Source organism: Staurois parvus, unplaced genomic scaffold, assembly GCF_062004578.1.
Source record: "Staurois parvus isolate SC_StPar_1 unplaced genomic scaffold, SC_StPar_1.0 ptg000596l, whole genome shotgun sequence".
NCBI classification, from domain to species: domain Eukaryota; kingdom Metazoa; phylum Chordata; class Amphibia; order Anura; family Ranidae; genus Staurois; species Staurois parvus.
This window is the reverse complement of record NW_028318392.1, coordinates 1789500-1815719: the sequence shown is the minus strand read 5'-3', so window position 1 is coordinate 1815719 and position 26220 is coordinate 1789500. Positions and strand designations below refer to the sequence as shown.

General features: G+C 45.7%; 1 protein-coding gene across 2 annotated transcripts in view; it reads left to right on the top strand.

Annotated features, from left to right (window-relative positions):
* Positions 1-26220, top strand: part of LOC149449912 (cytochrome P450 2J4-like) — a 54093-nt gene that overhangs the window by 7133 nt on the left and 20740 nt on the right. For both annotated transcript variants that reach the window (XM_089692595.1, XM_089692594.1), the window contains exons 2-3: positions 7818-7980; positions 13923-14072. In XM_089692595.1, coding sequence (XP_089548721.1) covers positions 7818-7980; positions 13923-14072 — 313 coding nt within the window. The remainder of the gene's footprint in view (positions 1-7817; positions 7981-13922; positions 14073-26220) is intronic.

Genomic DNA, 26220 nt, shown 5'->3' with positions numbered 1-26220 from the left:
GGAGGACACCACGGAGGAAGCCATTGCTGTCCAAAAAGAATATTGCAGCACGTTTGAAGTTTGCAAAAGAGCACCTGGATGTTCCACAGCACTACTGGCAAAATATACTGTGGACAGATGAAACCAAGATTGAGTTGTTTGGGAAGAACACACAACACCATGTGTGGAGAAAAAAAGGCACAGCACACCAACATCAAAACCTCATCTCCACTGTGAAACATGGCGGAGGGAGCATCATGGTTTGGGGCTGCTTTGCTGCCTCAGGGCCTGGACGGATTGTTGTCATTGATGGGAAAATGAATTCCAGAGTTTATCAAGACATTTTGCAGGAAAACGTATGACCATCTGTCCGCCAACTGAAGCTCCGCAGAGGATGGGTGATGCAAAAGGACAATGACCCAAAGCATACAAGTCATTCAACAAAACAATGGCTGCAACAGCACAGAATACACCTTCTGGAGTGGCCCAGTCAGAGTCCTGACCTCAACCCGATTGAAATGCTGTGGCATGACCTTAAGAGAGCGATTCACACCAGACATCCCAAGAATATTGCTACACTGAAACAGTTTTGTGAAGAGGAGTGGTCCAAAATGACTCCAGATCGTTGTGCAGGTGTCAGGGCTCCCAGGTGTGACCAGAGGTGTGTGGCTGACGCAGGGAAACGCAGACCTCAGATATGTTATAAACAATATAATTTATTAACACTAACAATACAAACATAAACGCAGTGCAATACTAAAACATAATACAGTGCAACCAAACCAAACCAACCACCCACAGATAACAGTACATACAAGCAAGCGTCGTCAGGCAGGCCGGGTCAATATCAATAGGGCAGGTAGGTACAGGGGGAGCAAGCGGAGATTGGTCGGGGTCACAGGCCAGGTTCAGCAGGTAGCAAGCAGCGTAGTACAGAGGGTCAGGCAGAGGGATGGTCAGGGTCACAAGCCAGGGATCAGAACAGGTAGCAAGCAGCGTGGTACAGAGGGTCAGGCAGAGGGATGGTCAAGAGCGAGCCGGGATCAGAGCAGGAGAAGTCAGCAGCGGTTCAGAAACAGGATGCAGGACAGACACAGGATACAGGGCCCAGGACAAACACAACACCAAGGCCGAGTCTGTGGGTCTGGCCATCCCTTAAATACCCCAGCATAATCAGTTCCAGGTGTTAGCTGGCTGCAAAGTTGAGTCTCTGATTGCTGGGAGCATCCGCTGGCCAGCCCTGGTACTGCAGATCAAAAGGCAGGTGAGTCCCACCATTGCTGGCCAGTCCATTCCTGACAGTACCCCCCCCTCAAGGAGCGGCCTCAGGACGCTCCAAACAGTCCTAGCTGGGAAAAATGTTCCACCGCCCGGGTCTGGTAACTAGCGGGATATCAAAGACTGGCACACCGAGCAGGACTCCGGGCAGCGGTACACCGGGCAGAGGCACATCGGGCTGGACTCCGGGCAGAGGCACACCGGGCAGAGGCACACCGGGCAGAGGCACACTGGGCAGAAGCACATCGGGCTGGACTCCGGGCAGAGGCACACCGGGCTGGACTCCGGGCAGAGGCACACCGGGCAGAGGCACATCGGGCTGGACTCCGGGCAGAGGCACATCGGGCTGGACTCCGGGCAGAGGCACATCGGGCTGGACTCCGGGCAGAGGCACATCGGGCTGGACTCCGGGCAGAGGCACATCGGGCTGGACTCCGGGCAGAGGCACATCGGGCTGGACTCCGGGCAGAGGCACATCGGGCTGGACTCCGGGCAGAGGCACATCGGGCTGGACTCCGGGCAGAGGCACATCGGGCTGGACTCCGGGCAGAGGCACATCGGGCTGGACTCCGGGCAGAGGCACATCGGGCAGGACTCCGGGCAGAGGCACATCGGGCAGGACTCCGGGCAGAGGCACATTGGGCTACCAGGCGAAGCGGCAGGCAGCGGGCCCCCGGGCGGAGCGGCAGGCAGCGGGCCCCCGGGCGGAGCGGCGGGCACCGGGCCCCCGGGCGGGGCGACGGGCACCGGGCCCCCGGGCGGGGCGACGGGCCTCGGGCCCCCGGGCGGGGCGACGGGCCTCGGGCCCCCGGGCGGGGCGACGGGCCTCGGGCCCCCGGGCGGGGCGACGGGCCTCGGGCCCCCAGGCGGAGCGGCGGGCGCCGGACCCCCAAGCAGAACTACAGGTCTTGGGCCCTCAGGCGGAGCGGCGGGCGCCGGACCCCCAGATGGAGCGACAGGTCTCGGGCCCTCAGGCGGAGCGGCGGGCGCCGGACCCCCAGATGGAGCGACAGGTCTCGGGCCCTCAGGCGGAGCGGTGGGCGCCGGACCCCCAGATGGAGCGACAGGTCTCGGGCCCTCAGGCGGAGCGGCGGGCGCCGGACCCCCAGATGGAGCGACAGGCCTCGGGCCCCCAGGCGGGGCGACAGGCATCGGACCCCCAGGCGGGGCGACAGGCATCGGGCCCCCAGGCGGGGCGACAGGCATCGGGCCCCCAGGCGGGGCGACAGGCATCGGGCCCCCAGGCGGGGCGGCGGGCGCCGGACCCCCAGATGGAGCGACAGGTCTCGGGCCCTCAGGCGGAGCAACAGGTCTCGGGCCCCCAGAAGAAGCGGCGGGCACCGAGTCACCAGGCACGACAGTGGGCACCGAGTCGTCTGGCAAGACTGCGGGCACCGAGTCAACTGGCGGAACAGCGGGCATCGAGTCAACTGGCGGAACAGCGGGCACCGAGTCGTCTGGCAAGACTGCGGGCACCGAGTCGTCTGGCAAGACTGCGGGCACCGAGTCAACTGGCGGAACAGCGGGCATCGAGTCAACTGGCGGAACAGCGGGCACTGAGTCGTCTGGCAAGACTGCGGGCACCGAGTCGTCTGGCAAGACTGCGGGCACCGAGTCGTCTGGCAAGACTGCGGGCACCGAGTCAACTGGCGGAACAGCGGGCATCGAGTCAACTGGCGGAACAGCGGGCATCGAGTCAACTGGCGGGACTGCGGGCACCGAGTCGTCTGGCAAGACTGCGGGCACCGAGTCAACTGGCAGAACAGCGGGCACCAAGTCAACTGGCGGAACTGCGGGCACCGAGTCGTCTGGCAAGACTGCGGGCACCGAGTCGCCTGGCGGAACAGCGGGCATCGAGTCAACTGGCGGGACTGCGGGCACCGAGTCGTCTGGCAAGACTGCGGGCACCGAGTCGTCTGGCAAGACTGTGGGCACCGAGTCGTCTGGCAAGACTGCGGGCACCGAGTCGACTGGCGGAACAGCGGGCACCGAGTCGACTGGCGGAACAGCGGGCACCAAGTCGTCTGGCAAGACTGCGGGCACCGAGCCAACTGGCGGAACAGCAGGCTTCGAGTCGTCTGGCAAGACTGCGGGCACCGAGTCGTCTGGCGGAACAGCAGGCACCGAGTCGTCTGGCACGACAGTGGGCTCCGAGTCAACAGGCACGACAGTGGGCACCGGGTCATCAGGTATCGGATTGTCTGGCTCGACAGCGGGCATCGGGTCACCAGGTATGACAGCGGGCACTGGGTCACCAGGCATCAGGTCATTTGGCTTGCCAGCGGGCACCGCGTCATCTGGCAAGGCAGTGGGCACCGGGTCACCAGGTATGACAGCGGGCTCTGAGTCAATTGGCACGACAGCGGGCACTGGATCAGGTACCGGATCATCTGGATCAACAGCGGGCATCGAGTCAACTGGCGTAATAGGATCGTCGGGCTGGATCAGTTCATCATGCTGAGTAGCGGCATCAGGCTGAATGCAGGCTTCAGGCTGAGTAGAGGCATCCGGCTGAAGAGAGGCATCCGGCTGAAGAGAGGCATCCGGCTGAAGAGAGGCATCCGGCTGAAGAGAGGCATCAGGCTGAAGAGAGGCATCTGGCTGAAGAGAGGCATCCGGCTGAAGAGAGGCTTCAGGCCGAGTAGAGGCATCAGGCCGAGTAGAGGCTTCAGGCCGAGTAGAGGCTTCAGGCCGAGTAGAGGCATCAGGCCGAGTAGAGGCATCAGGCCGAGTAGAGGCTTCAGGCCGAGTAGAGGCTTCAGGCTGAAGAGAGGCATCAGGCTGAGTACAGGCATCAGGCTGAGTACAGGCATCAGGCTGAGTACAGGCATCAGGCTGAACCACGGAAGGCAGGTTCACCGGTTTGGATACTGGCAGGATGGTATTGGTTGGAAAGAATTTTCGCTTTTTTCTGGTTTTAACTACTGGAGCACTGCAAGTAAACGCAGGTCTGCAAACGAATGGAGCAGCTGGAGACAGAGAAGAACTGGAGGATGGAACAGGAGAGGGAGCAGTTGCTACAGAGGGCTTTTTTACAGGGTTAAAGGCAGGATAGGTGCAGCGAGTGGGAACAGGGGACTGACATGCGGTAGATAGCCAAGTATACTGGGCTGTAACTGGAGGAGCTGGTGGGAATACAGAAGTAGAGTTAGAAGCAGGACTGGGTTTTTGTAAGCTGACTGAGGCTGGGTGCAACAAGTCTGTCCATGTCTGCAGTATGGGTTGAACAAAGCTGAGCTTACACAAAGCCTGTCTGGTCAATGACTGCACTGCGTTTATACAATCTCTTAGTGTCTGTGGTGAACATGTGGAATAACGCTCCAGAAAGTAACCCACATCATCCTCTAATAACCACACCAGGGACTCTACCTGGTCTGCACTAAATGGTGGCAAAAATTCATCCCTGCATTCGGGGGTACCAGATGAAACCAACTCTGCACAAACCTCAATCAAAGGCTGCACCTCAGAGAACTCTGTGCCCTGATCTACTAGAACATGAGCGAGCCGTATACATTCTAGCAGTTCATCCCGGGTATACTCCTTCAGAGTTTGATAAGCATACTCTCTGTCATCAAACACTAGCAGATATAAATATGCAACCTCATCAAGATCCATCCTTCCCATCAACAAGCCAAGATGGCTTCCCTGTGCAGCCACTTCTGGTCAGGATTGGCCTTGGTGTAATGTCAGGGCTCCCAGGTGTGACCAGAGGTGTGTGGCTGACGCAGGGAAATGCAGACCTCAGATATGTTATAAACAATATAATTTATTAACACTAACAATACAAACATAAACGCAGTGCAATACTAAAACATAATACAGTGCAACCAAACCAAACCAACCACCCACAGATAACAGTACATACAAGCAAGCGTCGTCAGGCAGGCCGGGTCAATATCAATAGGGCAGGTAGGTACAGGGGGAGCAAGCGGAGATTGGTCGGGGTCACAGGCCAGGTTCAGCAGGTAGCAAGCAGCGTAGTACAGAGGGTCAGGCAGAGGGATGGTCAGGGTCACAAGCCAGGGATCAGAACAGGTAGCAAGCAGCGTGGTACAGAGGGTCAGGCAGAGGGATGGTCAAGAGCGAGCCGGGATCAGAGCAGGAGAAGTCAGCAGCGGTTCAGAAACAGGATGCAGGACAGACACAGGATACAGGGCCCAGGACAAACACAACACCAAGGCCGAGTCTGTGGGTCTGGCCATCCCTTAAATACCCCAGCATAATCAGTTCCAGGTGTTAGCTGGCTGCAAAGTTGAGTCTCTGATTGCTGGGAGCATCCGCTGGCCAGCCCTGGTACTGCAGATCAAAAGGCAGGTGAGTCCCACCATTGCTGGCCAGTCCATTCCTGACAGCAGGTCTGATCTGCAACTACAGGAAATGTTTGGTTGAGGTTATTGCTGCCAAAGGAGGGTCAACCAGTTATTAAGTCCAAAGGTTCACATACTTTTTCCTCCCTGCACTGTGAATGTTTACATGTTATGTACAGTTAAACCATGGCAACATCTAATGTTTGTGTGGTATTATGTTCAGCAGACTGTGTTCTTCTATTGTTGTGACTTAGATGACGTTCAGAGCACATTTTATGCCTAATTCATGCAAAACTCCACGTAATCCCAAGGGGTTCACATACTTTTTCTTGCAACTGTATATCTTCTCATTACATTGGGGCTTGGGGTAGAATCCTTTCATTCATAGTGGTCATAGTGAATGCCCCCCTTACATTGGTGGCCAGTGTAAATCCCTCCTCACATTGCTGGTCACTGTGAATGCTCCTATTACATTTGTGGGAAGTGTAAATCCCCTTTACATAGGTGGCCACTGTAGAAAGTCCTCTTTATATTGGTAGTCGGTAAAAAATCCTAACTTTCATTTGTGGTCAGTGTCCATGCAGAAGCTTCCCTTAAATTGGTGGCCAGTGTAAATTCCACCTTAACATGAAAATAAGAAAAGATTTGCATACTAATTGATACGAAACTGTATCCTTATAATATCTCCGACTCACTTATACTAGAGTAATTTTAAATTCCACCTTACATTGGTGCCCAGTGTAGAAATGTATTGGTTGATGGTGTAAAATCCCCCATTACATTGGTTGTCAGTGAAATTTTTTATTACACTGGTTGTCAGTGCAAATAAATTCCCCATTACATTGGATGGTCAGCGTAAATTTCCCTTTACTGATCCCATCCCCCCAAGTTCTGCCACTGATCCCATCTCCCCACCAGCACTGTCACTCATCCCATCCCCCCCCCCATCACTGCCTCTTATCCCATCCCCCCACCACTCGACCTGATCCCATCCCCCCTACCACTACCACTGATTCCATCAACCTCCAGCACTGCCATTGATCACACCCTGCCCCCAGCACTGCTACTGATTCCAGGAATCCTAGAATCCCTACAACGTTTCTGTCTATTAGTGGGTCCCCTCATCTTCCCAGTCCATGGTGTGCAGGCAGTGAGGAGATGATGTGCTGTAACCATCAGCAACCAATCAGTGAGCTGTAATGTTGTGCTGTAACCTCTAGCAATCAATTAAGTTGTAATTATTATTATTATACAGGGTTTATATAGCACCAACAGTTTGCTCAGCGCTTTACAATATAACGGGAGACAATACAGCAACAATAAAGTTCAATACAAGAGGGATAGGAGGGCCCTGCGCCTTGGAGCTTACAATCTAGGAGATGATGCACAGTAGCCAATAACAACCAATCAGTGAGCAGTAATAATGTGCAGCAACCTCTAGCAACCAGTGAGCGGCAATGGTGTGCAGTAACCTCTAGCAGACAATCAATAAACAGTCATGATCTGCTGTAATCTCTAGCAACCAATCAGTGAGCAATAATGATGTGCAGTAACCTCTAGCAACCAATCAGAGAGCAGTAATGATGTGCAATAAGCTCTAGCCAATCAGTGAGTGGTAATGATATACAGTAGCCTCTAGCAACCAATCAGTGAGTGGTAAGGATGTGCAGTAACCTCTAGCAACCAATGGGTGAGCAGTAATGATGTGTAGTAACCTCTAGCAGAAATCATTGAGTGGTAATAATGTGCAGTAACCTCTAGCAATGAATCAGTGAGCCATTATGTGTGCAGTAACCTCTATTAACTAGTCAGTGAGCTGTAATGATATGCAACCTCTGGCAACCAATTGCAGTTGCTGCCTAATCTGCTAAATAAACTGATTTTGAGTCTAGCTGCTATTTATTGTATGTCTCAAAGCAGGTGGAGAGCAAAATTGCACTGGGGGGCCCAAGAAAATGTTTGCCCAAGGCCCAATCAATATTAAAGGCGGCCCTGTGTGGGACCAGAAGTGAAAGTAAATCTCCTCAATAGAACACAAATTGCAAAAATGTATCCAACAGGGGTTATAACCCTTCTTTATTCGATCCTAAATGATTAAAAAGATTTGCCTTTAGTTCTACTTTAAACTGTTTAGGTTTTTGTCTGTTTACAAATGAGATGTGTCATATCTGCATACAAGTCCTGAACTGGGGTCTTTATATAAATATATTTATTATTTCTTGTACCTATAAATTATGCTCCTCTCAACCATAGCTCTCTAGGCTCTATGGGAAGATCTATACTGTGTGGCTTGGAGATTCTCCTCTTATTGTCCTGAATGGCTGGAGAGCAGTGAAAGATGGTATTGTATCTCATTCCGAGGAGCTGTCTGGGCGACCCGTAGCCAGCTTTCTAAAGGATCTTCTAGGTGGAGCAGGTAGAGTACTTTATTCTCTTAGACTAAGGTGCCAATTCAGATTTTAGCATAGTTAAATGATATAAACCTGTGCTACCTAATGCAAACCATGTAACAACATGTGAAACACACATTTTAAAATGCATGCATTTTTTTTGCAAATCAAATTTAATACACGATCAATGATTCCAAGAGTACAATGGGTTAACTCCAGAGATTGCACAGCAAATAAAAATGCCCTCAAAACAATGAAAATATAACCACTCAAATTACCCCAAACCTGTGTCAATCGGCAGGGCTGTCTTATTGCAAGAGCAGCCCTGGGCACTGCCCAGGGGCCCTAGGTGCATGGGGACCCATTGCAATCTTGCATTACACCATACTTGCTGACTGTCCTGGATTTGCTGGGACAGTCATACTTTTTACTAAGCTGTCCCAGGATGGCCTGTGAAGTGTCCCTGAACATGTATTATTCCCTTATCCCAGTATTGTGCATTTCTGACTCCCCCTGTACTGTGCCCTTCTGCCTCCCTCCCCCCCATACTGTGCCTTTTGTGTTGATTAGTCTTTCATTTGTGTCATGTTTTCCTATTGTTTAACCTCCTTGGCGGTATTCCCGAGTGTAGCTCCGGGTAGAATTTCTATACCAAGAACGGTAACCCCGAGCTACACTCGGGCTTACCATGCAGCGTTCTCTGGGGGTCCCTGCAGCATTTACCTTGTCCTTCGCTCCCACGATGGGTCCCCTGCAGCGTCCCCGTCCATCTCCTCCGGCGGATGCCGGCATCTGGCTTCCGTGTTCCGGTCCCTGTGACGTCGGAACGTTCGGGCGGCGGAACCGGCGGGAAATTTGAAATTTTTAAAAAATGACATTTTTGCTGTCATTGCTTTTTCACTGCATTTCACATACATGTTGTCCCTACTGCTTTGTCCTGTGCCCTGCCTGCATTTTGACTGTTCTTTCTGCCTGGAAACTTAGAAAAGTCCATGGCTGCCAAAAAGCGTCCCTTTACGTCAAAAGCGGTTTTAGAACAGCGATAGTAAATCAGAACCACTTGCAGAATTGAGTGATAATGATTTGTGGGGAAATTCGTCATCAGACACTGAAAACGATTTTGCGACTTTGCTCAGCGACAGCGATGTGCGAATTTGCCTCTGTATTTCAAATTTCAGTGTTTTTGGTTTGATTATATTATTGAATTCAATTTATTATTATTATATTATTATTTTTTATGATTATTTATTAAATTATAATTTATGATTTCGTGTTTCAAGTTTTATTATATCCGGAATGTTTAATAGACTCTTTTTCGGACAGATTTCAGTGAGTTATTCCTAAAAATTACAGCCTACAATAAAAAACTACATATTTCCATGCAAAAAAATGGTACCGCTTTCAGCACAAAAAATTGGAAAGAATCATACCGCCAAGGAGGTTAAAAACATATTTATTGAAAGTACTAATAAATATATGTTTCATTCTTTCAACTATTTATACTTTAATTCTTGAGGGTAGGTGCGTAAATTGAGGCAGGCTGGTAGGAGCCCCAGTGCATTACTTTGCCCAGGGGCCCATGATACTATTAAGATGGCCTTGTCAGTCGGCTCAGAATGTGAGTAGACTGTTGAAGGACAGACAGGCTTGTCGGATGGTCTAGTAGACTTCAACAAAATGGTGGCTGTCTGCACACAGACAATGACTCCCTGTTGCATAAATGTGAATGAGATGGATAAAAGATGGTTTCAGCCCCTAAAAGGGTGAAATGCATCTAAGGAGTCCTCCACAAGTGGAGAACAGTAGCTGAAGCCATCTTTTATCCATCTCAATCACATTTATGCAACAGGGGGTAGGTGTCTGTGTGCAGCCAGCCACCATTTTGTTGGAATACACAAGCTGCAATAGTAAGTTGCAGCATAAAAGGAACAGTAATTCACTTCAGATCAGGAAATAATTGATGCCAAGTAAGTCATTTTTAGGGTCCAATTTCAATTACCTGGGCTTAGTAAAAATAGAGGTTCACTTTTAGTGATATGATTATCATCGTTTCAAGTTGCTCCATCCAGTAAGCTTGTCACAAACAGTTCCCAGCACAAAGTAAAGTCAATGAACCTGGACTTCAATAAATACTGTTGTATTGTGTAATTCAACATAGCTCAGGCTAGAAACAAATTATCAAATCATTATGCAGCAATACACAATGAAATTATATTATAAAAGTATGCAAATTAAACATAGGTAATAATGAACAGGCAGCTTGAAACAGATAACAACGAACCACTGGGTGGAGTAGTATAGATTATAGTAGTGCTTTCTGAGGGTTTGGAATTAGCTGTGGAAAGGAGGCCTGCCACCAATGCAGTCAGGCTTCACACAGCCCCTGGTGCAGTGGGAGGCAAGAAGTAGTTCTATATAGGTATAGGTGAGACACCCCTGGGTGGGTTATAGATATCTGTATGTGGGGGGTAGAGAAAAGTCAGTTCATGTTTGAGGCTGAATCTTCTGCTAGCAATGGTTGGGGCCCTTTAATATGTAAAGTATAGTATAGGTATAGTGGGAGGAGAGTTGTACTATTCACTTTGTGTGTAGCATACTCTTGAACTGTGCAATCTGTGCATATGGCACTCCTGAACTCTGCACTCGGTGCATAGGGCACTCCTAAATACTTCACTCTCTGTGTAGCACACTCCTGAACTCTGCATATGGGACACCTGAGCTCTGAACTCTGTGTTTAGCTCAGCCCTGAACTCTTCACTCTGTGTAGCACACTCTGAACGCTGCAATCTGCGCATATACAATTCCTGAACTCTGTGCATAGCACGCTCCTTAACTCTGCGCTCTCTGTGTAGCGCACTCCTGAACTCTGCACTCTGTGCATAGCACATTCCTTGAAGTGGAACTACACTGCATCTGAGCACCACAAACCATATATGTTATTTAATTCATTTTTAATATTCAAAGTAAACTGCCCCATCCATCCATATCTCCATACTTTGTTTTCCTGGAAAATCACTTTAAAAAACACCCCCCTAGAATTTCTGGCTCAGGCCATCTTGAGTAAGGGCGGATGATTCATGTAGCAATTACTTTCTGGAATCCCTCTGCCCTTAGGTCAGGCATGCAGACAGTAGGGTGTGCTTAGCTGAGAAAACCCCTCCCACCCTCTTCCCCTACTGAAGACTACTGGGATGTATAACATAATTTGCCTAAGCATGGAAACCAGGAAGCAACTGAAGAAATGTAAAAAAAAGTTTAATACAAGTAAATATGACATACTTTCCTAGCTGTTTACCAATGCTTAAAGCATAAGGATTTCAAATAACCAATGCTGACAGAAGGAGTGAAGTTCCGCTTTAACTCTGCACTGTGAGTAGTGCACTTTTTAACTCTGCACTCTGTGCATAGCATAGCCCTGAACTTTGCATCATCATACTTGCCAACTGTCCTGAATTTGCCAGAAGAGTCACTCTTCTTTAGTAAACTGTCCCAGGATGGCTGTATTCTGGTCTGTATTCCAGAAATCAAGGCCATGGGGACAACAGCAGCCCTGTCAGGGATCCGGGTATGACCAGAAATGTGTGGGAACACAGGCGTGGTCAGGGCTGGAGAGGTGGAATGGTCAGGCAGGCCGTATGGGTCTGTAATGCACCACCTGGCGGTACCTCTAGCAACCCACAGAATAGGATTCCCCAAAGTGCGGAGTCTAAGTCCCAGTCTGCTTGTTCACCAGGGCCCCTAATGGTGGGGATGGACTTGGAGCAGACAGAGACCAGGTCGCGGCCCCTGAGTACACCCACCCGTGATAGAGGGATCCGCCAGAGGTATATTCTGGAGGAGAGCCTGACGTGAAGAGGCGGATGGGGCCGTGCAGGATGGATGGATGGCTGGGTCGGTAACGGTGGGGACAGCGCGGTGCAAGGCAGCAGGCACAGAATAGTCGGGTCACTCGCCGGAACAGCAACAGGAGATCAGTTCCAATGAGGGTATCCAAAGAGAAGTCACACAGGCCAGGGATCAGGGCAGGAGCAGTCAGCAAAGGTCAGGATCAAAGCAGGGTCAGCAACAAATCAGATAGGCAGATATGCAGGAACACAGGATACCAGGTACAGGGGCTCATGGGAAACAAACACCAAGGCACTGATTGCAGGCCTGGTCCTGCTTAAATAGACCCTGGCTGCTGAAAGCACCCTCTGGTAGGAGCTGGTACTGCAGCCCACAGAGCAAGTGAGCCACAGCACCACCAGTGGTGAGTCCATTCCTGACAAGCCCTGTCTGCTCTCTTTCCCAGCCATTGCACATCCCCCTTGCATTCCCATGCATCTCTTCTGACCCTCTCCAACATTTCTCCCCCATGCACTTCTCTGCCCCTGGAGCTCCGAACCCTCACATTACCGATCCCCCTGTGGCACCCCTGCTGCTGGCTTCTCCTCCTCTCCCTCAGCTGGCGTCATCTGCTGCAGGGGAAGAACTGGAGTATTGATCACAATACAAAAAGCCCCTACTGATGTTACAACTCCTCCTCCCTTCCTGTACTTGAACATCCATCAAAACCCACCAATCCCCGTCATTGTCGTCCCCCCCCGGACCTTTAGCACTGCTGGCCGGCTCCCCCTCCTTCCCCTCCCACTGGCTGAAGTTGCTGCTAGGGTAGGAGCTCAGTGTGGTGTTCAGTATGGAAAGAAGGGGTGGGGGGCTGGTAAACATGTCATGTCTACTCGCCTCTTCCTAAATTAACATAGAGAGCGATGGGTGCCAATCTCTCCTATGTTCATTCATCACTGAAACATAGTAAACTGTGTTCGCTATGCTTCAGTTTCTGAACGAATAGGAGCTTCTCTGTAGAGTGCTTCTATTCATTCCTCTGCAGTGCAGCTGAAGTTGCAGAGAAAGTGACTAAGGACTCTATGTCTAAAAAAAATAGACATGTCTGTGAAGACCCCTTAAATCTCAACAAAGCCCCCCAACAGGGCTGTAAAAAATTATAAAACCTATTAAATAGAGTTGTAAAAGGTAAAAAAAAAAAAAGCTTTGTTTATTCAGGGCATGCTACAGCGCACACCCGTGTCTGTCAATGTTTACCTGTATGGGGATGCACAGCTGTTTCATGCATCTCCATGCAGGCTGTCCCATTGATGTCAATTGGGAAGTAGTGGCTGCACAGACACATCCACTGCCCCCAATTTGACATCAGTGTGAGTGCATCTGCATGTCCCCAAATCATACTGTCTACTTTGGAGGCCATGCACCAGCACCGATGTCAGGTTGGGAGCAGCTGCTGTGTCCCAATTGACATCAGTGAGACTGCCTGCACGGGAAAGCACCTATGCATCCCCATGTGGGTAAATACGACCCTCCACGGGTGTCCGCTGTAGTACAACCCATGTGAAAAAGACCTTAGTAGGAATTTTGCAAATTAAGGTGTATTTGTGTCCGCTAACAAGGATTTAGTGTATTTTAAGCCAAAATAGTGATTTGATAAACATTTACCCAACTATTGCAGGGCCTAAAAAATCATTGCAGTCCTGAATTCTGCAATCTGTGCATAGCGCAACTATTTCATGCCCCTTTAGGACCCTCCCACTATACAATTTGTCCATGCCTACCACGTGGTTCAATGCATGTGGTTGGGGGGGTGTGATTGAGTTCCAGGACCTATTCTTTGAGAAAAAAGCACAGATGCTAGCAAATAAAGTTTCTATATTTTTATAAACAATTATTAAGCTTCAGTTGTAGTCTCCTACTAAAGTAATGACTGGTTTAATTACTACTTTTATTTACTAAATGTATAAATATTGCAAACCTTGGAGCGTGAAGTGCTAACCACAGGCAAGCCTTATATAAGTTAAACACTATTAGATTATGTATCCTAGGTTCTGTATCTACATATTTATTTATATTTTCACTACAATCTTTCTATAAAATTACATAGAGTCTGGAAATGTATACTGTAGTTCTCATTCATTAGGCATTTTGACATCCAATGGACATTTGTGGAAACAGCAGAGACGGTTTGCACTGATCACTCTGAGGAATTTGGGACTTGGAAAACGTGGACTAGAGTCTAGGATACAAGATGAAGCTCAGTGCATGGTAGAGTCCTTTAGAGCCCAAAAAGGTCAGTGTACTAGTTTTGTTACTTAGATTCATTATTCTGTTTTAGGAACACCAGCATGATTTGTCATCTACAGACTTCCTTTATCTGTAGTTAGCTTTGGTAATGACATGTTTTCACTTTTATTCCTGTCTATAGCCTCACCAACACCACCCAGAAAAATCACTAAAACAGTGCAAACACTAGGAAAGGTGTACTTGACTTGAACGGAAGAAAGTTTTAGGTGGTAAAAAGAGTGATTTTGGTAAAACTGATTTTGCCAAGAAATTACCTGTTTCACTGTCACCAATATGCTAAAGAGGAATCTCTCAATTTCCCCTTTTTTGGTTCATGTCATTATATTTTTATACTTTTGGGAATAAGAGTAAAATATTATGGGCTGCTAGAGGAGGGTGCCATATCCAAGATAGTGACAAGAATATACCAACGAAAGAGAAATAGTGGCCTTTTTAGGTACCAAAATAAGGTACCAACTAACATAAATATAAATTCAGTTTATTATTAATGTCAATTAAAAAAGTAAAGCATAGAAAAAAAGATAACTTTCAAGTGTAGTCACTATAGCTCCCTAATCCTATTTTCCCCATCCACACCCATTAGCTATATACAGTATGTACAAATTCCATTATGCTCCTATTTACCAAGCATTATTGCCATTAGGTAACTCTATAGCATATTCTGTTAGCTAGGTAGGTGGTGGACAGGAGATTTTGCTCTTGACATGTTTCACAGATAGACTCCACTTCTTTAGGAGAGTGATAAGTGCTGTTTTCAAAACTAAATATATGTGTATGTATATACTCATAGCCAGGTATTGGCTTTATCATTATGCCATTCAGGGACATTTACAAATGAGAGTATGGTTAATCCTTTTTATCCCTAGTGCCCAGTATTAGGACTGCTACATCATTTCCTGTTAGCAGAGTGAATCCAGTTCTTCTGACAGCAGAGGATCCTGGGACCTGTAGTCCTATAGCCAATACATACTGTATTTCTGAGTGCTGATTGAACAACAGCTACAGGAGAGCAGGGGAACCACAAGGTTCCTGGGAGAGCAGATATATTCTATAAGAAGGAACTGGCTCGCTGTCTTGGGGCAGGATTATAAACTGAACACAGGGGGACTGCCGTTCTCCTCCAGAGTTCCAGAGACAGATTGCTGGCTACTACAGCGGGACTCTGTAATCCAGTTCAGCATAGTGGTGACATTGATCACCACACTGGGATCACATCAGCTTCTTTGCATAGGAACTGTCACTATCCTGTCTTTACACAGACATCTTTGCTTGCTGTGCTAATAGGCTGTCAGGCGGTAACTCTGAACTTCTCTGTGAACAGCCAAGAGCTTGAGCAAGAACTCTGTTCCTAGGAGGCTGTGCTATCCATGGGAATGGTCAGTGGGCGGATGCCTAATCTCTTTCTGATAACACTCTAGAGACACTGTGTGCAGACACCTTTATATGTCAGTTAACAGGAGCCCTTTGCATTTACATCAGCCTATCTGTTATCTTCATTGAATTATCATTACTCACTGTATATGGGCCCCACCATTACTAGCAGAAGACAACAGCTGCTATCGCATCAGGAACTTTAAACATCTCAGGCTCAAGTTGCTATTTCTAGTTAAAGGGACCTCTTCACATCTAAGCCATTGTTATTCATATTAGGGTGCCCTAATTCTTTGTTGCATAGATTCAACAAGGTGTTGGAAGCATTCCTCAGAGATTTTGGTCCATATTGACACGATAGCTTCATGCAGTTGCTGCAGATTTGTCTGCTGCACATCCATGATGCGAATCTCTGTTCCACCACCTCCCAAAGGTGCTCTATTGGATTGAGATTTGGTGACTGTGGAGGCCATTGGAGTACAGTAAACTCATTGTCATGTTCAAGATACCAGTTTGAGATGATTTGAGCTTTGTGACATGGTGCATTATCCTGCAAATTATCCTGGAAGTAGCCATCAGAATATGGGCACACTGTAAACAAAGAGGGATGGACATGGTCAGCAACCATACTCAGGTAGGCTGTGGCATTTAAACGATGCTCAATTGGTACTAAAAAGCCAAAAGTGTGCCAAGAAAATATCCCCCTCACCATTACACCACCAGCCTGAACCTTTGATACAAGGCAGGATGGATCCTTGCTTTTATGTTGTTTACGCCAAATTCTGATCCTACCAGTTAAATGTTGCTGTTGAAATCGAGACTCATCAGACCAAGCAACATTTTTCCACTTTTCTATTGTCCAATTTTGGTGAGCCTGTGCGAATTGTCGCCTCTGTTTCCTGTTCTTAGCTGACAGGAGTGGCACCTGGTGTGGTCTTCTGCTGCTGTAGCCCATCTGCTTCAAAGTACGACGTGTTGTGTGTTCAGACATGGTATTCTGCATACCTTGGTTGTAACGAGTGGTTATTTGAGTTACTGTTGCCTTTCTGTCATCTAGGATCAGTCTGCCCATTCACCTCTGACCTCTGACATCAACAAGGCATTTTTGTCCACACAACTGCCACTCACTGGATATTTTCTCTTTTTGGACCATTCTCTGTAAACCCTAGAGATGTGCATGAAAATCTCAGTAGATCAGCAGTTTTTGAAATACTCAGACTAGCCCATTTGGCACCAACAACCATGCCACGTTCAAATTCCCTTAAATCCAATTTCTTCCCCATTCTGATGCTCGGTTTGAATACAGAGGTGTTACTAAAGAATTGTGTCTCTTGCATTCTTATTTCATAATGTTCAAATATGTCTGAACACAGAGTGTCATAGGTGTCGGGAGGCTTGCAAGGTCAGGGCAACCACTGGGGACAGGCATTATCAAGTGACCCCTACGAGGGTAGCGCTACATACTGTGTATATATACACTATATTGCCAAAAGTATTGGAACATCCTTCTAAATCATTGGATTCAGGTGATTCAATCACCTCCATGACCACAGTTATAAAATCAAGCACCTAGGCATGCAGACTGCTTCTACAAACATTTGTGAAAGAATAGGTCGCTCTTAGGAGCTCAGGGAATTCAAGCATGGTACTGTGATAGGTTGCACCTGTGCAATACGTCCATCAGTGAAATTTCCTTGCTACTAAATATTCCACAATCAACTGTTAGTGGTATTATAACAAAGTGGAAGCAACTGGGAACAACAGCAACTCAGCCACGAAGTGGTAAGCCACAGAAAATGATAGAGTGGGGTAGCGCATGCTGAAGTGCACAGTACACAGAAGTCGCCAACTGTCTGCAGAGTCAATAACTAAATACCTCAAAAATTTGTATCGCCTTCAGATTAGCACAACAGTGCGTAGAGAGCTTCATGGAATGGGTTTCCATGGCTGAGTAGCTGCATCCAAGCCTTACATCACCAAGTGAAATGCAGTTTCATGCTCTCAACTTTGTGGGAACAGTTTGGGGATGCCCCCTTCCTGTTCCAACATGACTGCGCACCAGTGCACAAAGCAAGGTCCATAAATACATGGATGAGCAAGTCTGGGGTGGAGGAACTTGACTGGCCTGCACAGAGTCCTGACCTTTACTCGACAGAACACTTTTGGGATGAATTGGAGCGGAGACTACAAGCCAGGCCTTCTCGTCCGACATAAGTGCCTGACCTCACAAATGGGCTTTTGGAAGAATAGTCAAACATTCCCTTAGACATACTCCTAAACCTTGTGGATAGCCTTCCCAGAAGAGTTGAAGCTGTTATAGCTACAAAGGGTGGGCCAACTCAATATTGAACCCTACGGGCTAAGACTGGGATGCCATTAAAGTTCATGTGCGTGTAAAGGCAGGAGTCCCAATACTTTTGGCAATATAGTGTACATATATATATATAAAAATATATATGTGTGTGTGTGTATAGTGCTCAGCATAAATGAGTACACCCCAACAGATTTGTCAGAAAGCCTTTACTTTCCTTTCAGAATCAACATTTTCTATGGGACAACCTACTACAAAACTATCCCACAAATGCAGGCCATTGATTGCAAACAATATTTGTTACTTTGCACACACAAAAAAGTATTTTTCCTAACAAATTTATTCAAAACCATGTTGCAAAAATGATTACACCCCAATGAAAGTCTTAGGAGCAAAGCTAAATTTTAGACAACAAAATGTTAATTAACAAGAATTAAACTACAAGTGAGTCTAATTATTCATTAAACAGGTGTCTAGCAGACAGCTGATTATAAAAGAGCGTAGCTTAACAAAGAAAACCCCTTCCCATTTCATGCTGTCAGCAATGGCACCGCATGGAAGAGAAATGTCACAAGGCCTGAGAAAGAAAATAATTTCTTTACACAATAAAGGTGAAGGCTACAAGAAGATCAGCAAAGCTTTACTTAACAGTCAGAATACTGTAGCAAAAGTGATACAAAAAGTTAACAAAGATGGAACTGCAACCATCTCACAGAGACATCCAGACCTTCCACAGAAGTTAACACCTCGACAGCAGCGTCTTCTGATAATAAGGAAGGAAGGTTGAAGAAAATCGGCAAGTTCACTGCAGTCAGCTAAAGAAGTAGAAAGCCAAACTGGGGTGATTGTTTCCTGTGACACAATATGTTGTATACTGCAGAGGAATGGCATGCATGGGTGTCGTCCAGGAAGGAAGCCTCTCCAAAAGCCCCTGCACAAAGAAGCCACCTTGAATTTGCCAGGGCCAAGGGCCTAAGCTGAAGAAGAACACTACCGAGACTCTGTACTTTAGAGTGATGAGACCAAGATAAATGTTTTTGGAACTGATGATTTTAAACTGTATGGCGTTGCAAAGGTGAGGAGTACAAAGAAAAATGTATGGTGCCTACAGTGAAACATAGTGGTGGCAGTGTCCTTCTGTGGGGCTGCATGAGTGCTGCTGGTGTTGGGAAGCTGCATTTCATTGATGATATCATGAAATCACAGATGTACTGCTCTAGATTGAAAGAGAAGATGCTACCATCACTTCCTGCCCTTGGTCGTCGTGCACTTTTCAAACATGACGTTGATCCAAAACACACATCTAAGGCCACTGTTACATTTCTGAAGAAGAACAGGGTGAGAACGATTCAGTGGCCCAGTATGTCTACAGATCTGAACCCAGTTGACCACTTATGGGGAATTCTGAAGAGACAAGTTAAGCATCACTCTCCATCCAGCATTCAGGCTCTAAAGGAGGTCGTTCTTGAAGAATAGAAAAAGATACATTTTGCAATATGTTGCCAACTTGTTCATTCCATACCTAGAATATTTAGTGCTGTCCTTACAAATCATGGAGGTCGTACAAAATACTAGATGTAGTAGATTTTTTTGTGGGGTGTATTCATTTTTGCATCAACTAATTTGAGTAAAACTGAAGATTTTGTAATCTAAGTTATATTATTAACCTTACTTTCATGTAATGAGCTAAACAAATGTTCTATAAAACTAAAATTGTTCTTGTGTTCATTGGGATATTGATTAAAATCTTACTTTTAAAAAGTGGTGTACTCATTTATGCTGAGCACTGTATATATACATATACAGTTGTGTTCAAAATAATAGCAGTGTGTTGAAAAAAGTGAATAATGCTCAAAATCCTTCTAATAGCTTTTATTTCCATACACACAAATGCATTGGGAACACTACACATTCTATTCCAAGTCAAAGCATGAAGAAAAATATATCAAATTTGTGTTGTTCCTCTAAAAAAATTGAAGAAAAGTGAATATTCGACTATTCAAAAAAATAGCAGTGTTTGTATTCTTTACAAACTCAAACATTCACTATATAAACTGAAAAATGTTTGAAGATTTTGCTTTCCTTTGAATCACTTAATTAATATTTAGTTGTATAAGCACTGTTTCTGAGAACTGCTGTACATCTGTGTTGCATGGAGTCAACCAACTTCTGGCACCTGTGAACAGGTATTCCAGCCCAGGATGATTGGACTACATTCCACAGTTCTTCTCTATTTCTTGGTTTTGCCTCAGGAACTGCATTTTTTATGTCACCCCACAAGTTTTCTATTGGATTAAGATTCGGGGATTGGGCTGACCACTCCATAACGTCAATCTTGTTGGTCTGGAACCAAGATGTTGCACTTTTACTGGTGTGTTTGGGGTCGTTGTCTTGTTGGAACACCCATTTCAAGGGCATTTCCTCTTCAGTATAAGGCAGCATGACCTCTTCAAGTATTCTGATGTATTCAAACTGATCCATGATCCCTGGTATGCGATAAATAGGCCCAACACCGTAGTATGAGAAACATCCCCATATCATGATGCTTGCGCAACCATGCTTCACTGTCTTCACAGTGTACTGTGGCTTGAATTCAGTGTTTGGGGGTCGTCTGACAAACTGTCTCCGGCCACTAGACCCAAAAAGAACAATCTTACTTTCATCAGTCCACAAACATTTCTCTTTAGCCAGTCAATGTGCTCTTTGGCAAATTGTAACCTCTTCAGCACATGTCTTTTTTTTCAACAGTGTGACTTTGCGGGGGCTTCTTGCAGATAGCTTGGCTTCACATAGGCGTCTTATAATTGTAACAGTACTCACAGGTAACTTTAGAACTTCTTTGATCATCCTGGAGCTGATTGTTGGCTGAGTCCTTGCCATTTTGGCTATTCTTCTATCCATTCGAATGGTAGTTTTTCGCTTTCTTCCACATCTTTCAGGTTTTGGTTGCCATTTTAAAGCATTTGCGATCATTTTAGCTGAGCAGCCTATCATTTTCTGCACTTCTTTATATGTTTTCCCCTCTCCAATCAACTTTTTAATCAAGGTACGCTGTTCTTCTGAACAATGTCTGGAACGACCCATTTTCCTCAGAATTTCAGAGAGAAATGCACTGTAACCAGCATTTACAACATTTGCTGCCTTCCTTCCTTAAATAAGGGCAATAATTGCTACCCGTTTTTCAAAGAATGAATGACCTCACTAATAGAACTCCACACTGCTATTATTTTGAACATACCCCTTCAATTAGTGATTCAATTACACAGAATCAGCAGCATGCATGTCATGACTGTTGGGTCTGTTGGATATCTATTACTCTACTACACCTGCTAGTAAATTATTTGCCATGTAGAAATATCATTTCTACCAAAAACAGTGATTGATCAGGTTAGTGATGTCTAACTGCTATTATTTTGAACACAACTGTATATATATATATACACACACACACACAGTTAGGTCCATATATATTTGGACACAGGCACAACCAAAAAGTAATTGGACTATTGAATCAAAAGCTGTTTCATGTCCAGGTGTGGGCTACTCCTTCATTATTTCTTCATCAAATATGCAGGTAAAAGGCCTGGAGTTGATTCTAAGTGTGGTATTTGCATTTGGAATCTATTGCTGTGAACCTACATCATGTGTTTAAAGGAGCTGTCCATGGAAGTGAAACAGGCCATTGTAAGGCTGCAAAAAGGAAACAAATCCATCAGAGAGATAGCATCACCATTAGGAGTGGACACCAGGGGCGGACTGACAACTCATGGGGCCCCCAGGCAATAGGGGATCATGGGCCCCCTGTGTCCTTGCCCAAACTCAAAAAAGCCTATGAAAAAGGTACCAGGGGCATGTCATGGGGCCCCCTACTGCCCGAGTTTCCAAATGGTCAGTCCGCCCCTGGTGGCCACATCAACAGTTTGGTACATTCTGAGGAAAGAAGAACACACTGGTGAGCTCAGTAATATAAAAAGGCATGGACATCCACGGAAGACAAAAGTGGTGGATGATCGCAGGATCCTTTCTATGGTAAGAAAAACTCATTCACAACATCCAGACAAGTGAAGGACACTCTCCAGAAGGTGGGCGTATCATTGTCAAAGTCTACAATCAACAGAAGACTTTACGAGAGCAAATACAGAGGGTTCACCACAAGGTGCAAACCATTAATAAGCCTGAAGAATAGAAAAGCCAGATTAGACTTTGCCAAAAAACATCTAAAAAAGCCAGACCAGTTCTGGAAAAGCATTCTTTGGACGGATGAAACTAAGATTAATCTGTACCAGAATGACGAGAAGAAAAAAGTGAAAAAGGCTTGGAACAGCTCATGATCTAAAGCACACAACGTCATCTGTAAAACATGGTAGAAGCGGTGTGATGGCATGGGCATGCATGGCTTCCAGTGGCACTGGGTCATTGGTGTTTATTGAAGATGTGATAGAAGACAGAAGCAGTCAGATGAATTCTGCAGTGTTTAGAGATATACTGTTAGCCAAGGTTCATCCAAATGCAGCAAAGTTGATTGGATGGTGCTTCACAGTACAGATGGACAATGATCCAAACACACACTGCAAAAGCAACCCAGGAGCTTTTGAATGAAAAGAAGTAGAATATTCTGCAATGACCGAGTCAGTCACCTGATCTTAACCCAAACTGAAGACAGCTGCAGTTAGAGCCTGGCAAAGCATCAGAAAGGAGGAAACCCAGTCTTTGGTAATGTCTATGGGTTCCAGACTTCAGGCAGTCGATGCCAGTAAAGGATTTTCAACAAAATATTAAAAATTTTATTTATGATTATATTCATTTGTCCAATTACATTTGAGCCCCTGAAAATGGAGGGACTGTCTATAAAAATGATTGCAGTTTCTAAAATTTGTACTTGATATTTATGTTCAACCCCTTGAATTAAAGCTGAAAGTCTGCACTTCAAATTTATTTGGATTGTTTCATTTTAATTTATTCTGCTTGCAGTGCTAAAAGCATGAAAATTGTGCCTGTGTCCAAATATATATGGACCTAACTGTATATATATATATATAAATATATACAGTTGAAAGAAAAAGTATGTGAACCCCTTGGGATTACGTGGAGTTTTGCATGAATTGGGCATAAAATGTGCTCTGAACGTCATCTAAGTCACAACAATAGAAGAACACAGTCTGCTGAACATAATACTACACAAACATTAGATGTTGCCATGGTTTAATTGCACATAACATGTAAACATTCACAGTGCAGGGAGGAAAAAGTATGTGAACCTTTGGACTTAATAACTGGTTGACCCTCCTTTGGCAGCAATAACCTCAACCAAACGTTTCCTGTAGTTGCAGATCAGACCTGCACAACGATCTGGAGTCATTTTGGACCACTCCTCTTCACAAAACTGTTTCAGTGTAGTAATATTCTTGGGATGTCTGGTGTGAATCGCTCTCTTAAGGTCATGCCACAGCATTTCAATCGGGTTGAGGTCAGGACTCTGACTGGGCCACTCCAGAAGGCGTATTCTGTGCTGTTGCAGCCATTGTTTTGTTGAATTACTTGTATGCTTTGGGTCATTGTCCTGTTGCATCACCCATCCTCTGCGGAGCTTCAGTTGGCGGACAGATGGTCGTACGTTTTCCTGCAAAATGTCTTGATAAACTCTGGAATTCATTTTCCCATCAATGACAACAATCCGTCCAGACCCTGAGGCAGCAAAGCAGCCCCAAACCATGATGCTCCCTCCGCCATGTTTTACAGTGGGGATGAGGTTTTGATGTTGGTGTGCTGTGCCTTTTTTTCTCCACACATAGTGTTGTGTGTTCTTCCAAAACAACTCAATCTTGGTTTCATCTGTCCACAGTATATTTTGCCAGTAGTGCTGTGGAACATCCAGGTGCTCTTTTGCAAACTTCAAACGTGCTGCAATATTCTTTGGACAGCAATGGCTTCCTCCGTGGTGTCCTCCCATGTACTCCATTCTTGTTTAATATTTTCCTTATTGTAGATGTGTCAACAAAAATGTTAGCATGTGCCAGAGATTTCTGTAGGTCTTTAGCTGACACTCTGGGATTCTTCTTTACCTCATGCAGCATTCTGCACTGTGCTCTTGCAGTCATTTTTACAGGACAACCACGCCTAGGGAGAGTAGCAACAGTGCTAAACTTTCTCCATTTGTAGACAGTCTGTTTTACCGTGGACACATGAACATCAAGGCTTTTGGAGATACTTTTGTAACCCTTTCCAGCTTCATGCAAGTCAACAATTCTTGATCGTAGGTCTGCTGAGAGCTCTTTTCTGCGAGGCATGGTTCACATCAGACAGTGCTTCTTGAAACCAGTAAACCCAAAACAGGTGTGTGTTTTTTAAGGGCAGGACAGCTGTCAGCAACACATCCAATATCATCACACTGATTGGAGTCAAGGTTGGCTCACTCCTGGCTCCAAATAGCTCTGGGAGAAGTCATTAAACTAGGGCCTCACATACTTTTTCCTCCCTGCACTGTGAATGTTTACATGTTATGTGCAATTAAACCATGGCAACATCTAATGTTTGTGTAGTATTATGTTCAGCAGACTGTGTTCTTCTATTGTTGTGACTTAAATGACGTTCAGAGCACATTTTATGCCCAATTCATGCAAAACTCCACATAATCCCAAGGGGTTCACATACTTTTTCTTGCAACTGTATATATATATATATATATATATATATATATATATATATACACACACACAATGGTTAGAGGTGTCATTGAATTGATTGGTTGATTTAATCTTAAGGGAAATCTTCTTTGTTACTTTCCACAACAAGCAAAACAGTCAGACACATGAAGCTTACTATGGATCCTGAGATATGATCATTTCTATTGTCTATTAATTAGGCTGTATGAGGCTGTATGCTGCTGAGTATTACATGGACTTCAAAAAGAATATAGCATTTTAATTACCATTTTGGAAGCTAATGGTGTTAGCAAGCTGCTAATTCCTTCTATTACATTTTTCATTTGAAGACAAACTGAACCCTTTATATTTATTACTGTAATGGAGTCAGGCTATATATATATAGTGATAAATATGCTCCATTTTACTTTTTATACCAACTGTAGCAAGGGTTAATAAAACACTGTTAACACACAAGCAGCAGCCCAGTTCCCTAACACACTCCCCTCTGGAATGCTGAAGTAATCCACAGTATGCTTAGGGAGCAAGCCTGTGTTGATTAGAGCAGAGTTCAGGGGCATGGTGGGAGCCGCTGGAGAGCCGGGGTGCTGCTTGTGCGTGAAAGTAGTAGTCTAACTCTCCTAGTGTTGTCAGCACATTTATTGCTGCAGCACTTATCTGACTGTCTGAAGCACTTAGCTGAAACAAAAGTTAATAAAGAGGCATATTTATTACTGTATATGAATTACGGTGCATTCAGAGGTTTCAAATGGGCATTATTGGTAATATTTTCTGGAGCAAAACATTTGATAAACCAAGATGCTTATTTAAAATGGAGAGTGGGTATGATGATTTGCCCTCCATTGCATATCACTTTACATTGCGCCTGCTTTTACAAGTAATTCAAATTTCATAACATTTTTTTTTCCAGCTGCCATTCCAATGTCCAGTAAAAGTACTTCTTCAGAGATTAAGGCCGCTCTTACTGGACAATGCAGTGGTAGTTGCTGGGAATTAGCCATGAGTCAGGGCCCCAGTAACACGGAGCAGGTTTTTTAGCCAATAAACGTAATAGGAGTATCACATTGTGTCTAATCTTAGTTGTTTACTTTTAAAAATCTAAAAATGCATTATGGGTTTGTAAGGGGGCTTATGGCTGTGTAATGGTGCCAAGTCCCTGCCCCTCTTCTTCTTGCTGCCATAACAAAAACCCTCTTGCTTGAGGTTTTAACCCCCTGTCAACTTGTGCCCATCCCCTTGCCAGAGGCCTTCTCATGACATTTCCAGCCATTGATCTTTATAGCCCAAGGAAGGAATGTCCACACAAAAAGTTCGGATTGCTGCACTTTACTGATGTCACTTTAAGATGGCATTACAGTCAGATCACATAGACATGCTATCTGGCATCACTTGACTACATTTTCTCAATAACATATAGTGGACGAACCACAGCAGTCACATATGAAAGCAGCACACAGTACACTTTAGTAAGCCATCCTCACTACTCAGTCTCTCTCCTCCCTGGGGTCATCAGTACTCACTCAGAGGGTCCTAGTTTGCCTTAGGCAGTGTGTATCCAGCTAACTGTTCCTTACAGGTAGCCTTCCTGAAACAGTATCACTGCTATCACCCCTGGCTTTTGTACACTTCCCCCAAGTCCTCCAAGGGGATAGCCTCACTCCAGGGAACACTTGGCCTGGCCTAAAAATCCTTTAGCGACTCACTCTAGCCTTCTCCTCCATAAGAGCCAGGATGCTGCCTTTTCTGGGTCCAGGTCAACATCTCGCTGTCCTCCAACCCTTTTCAGGGCC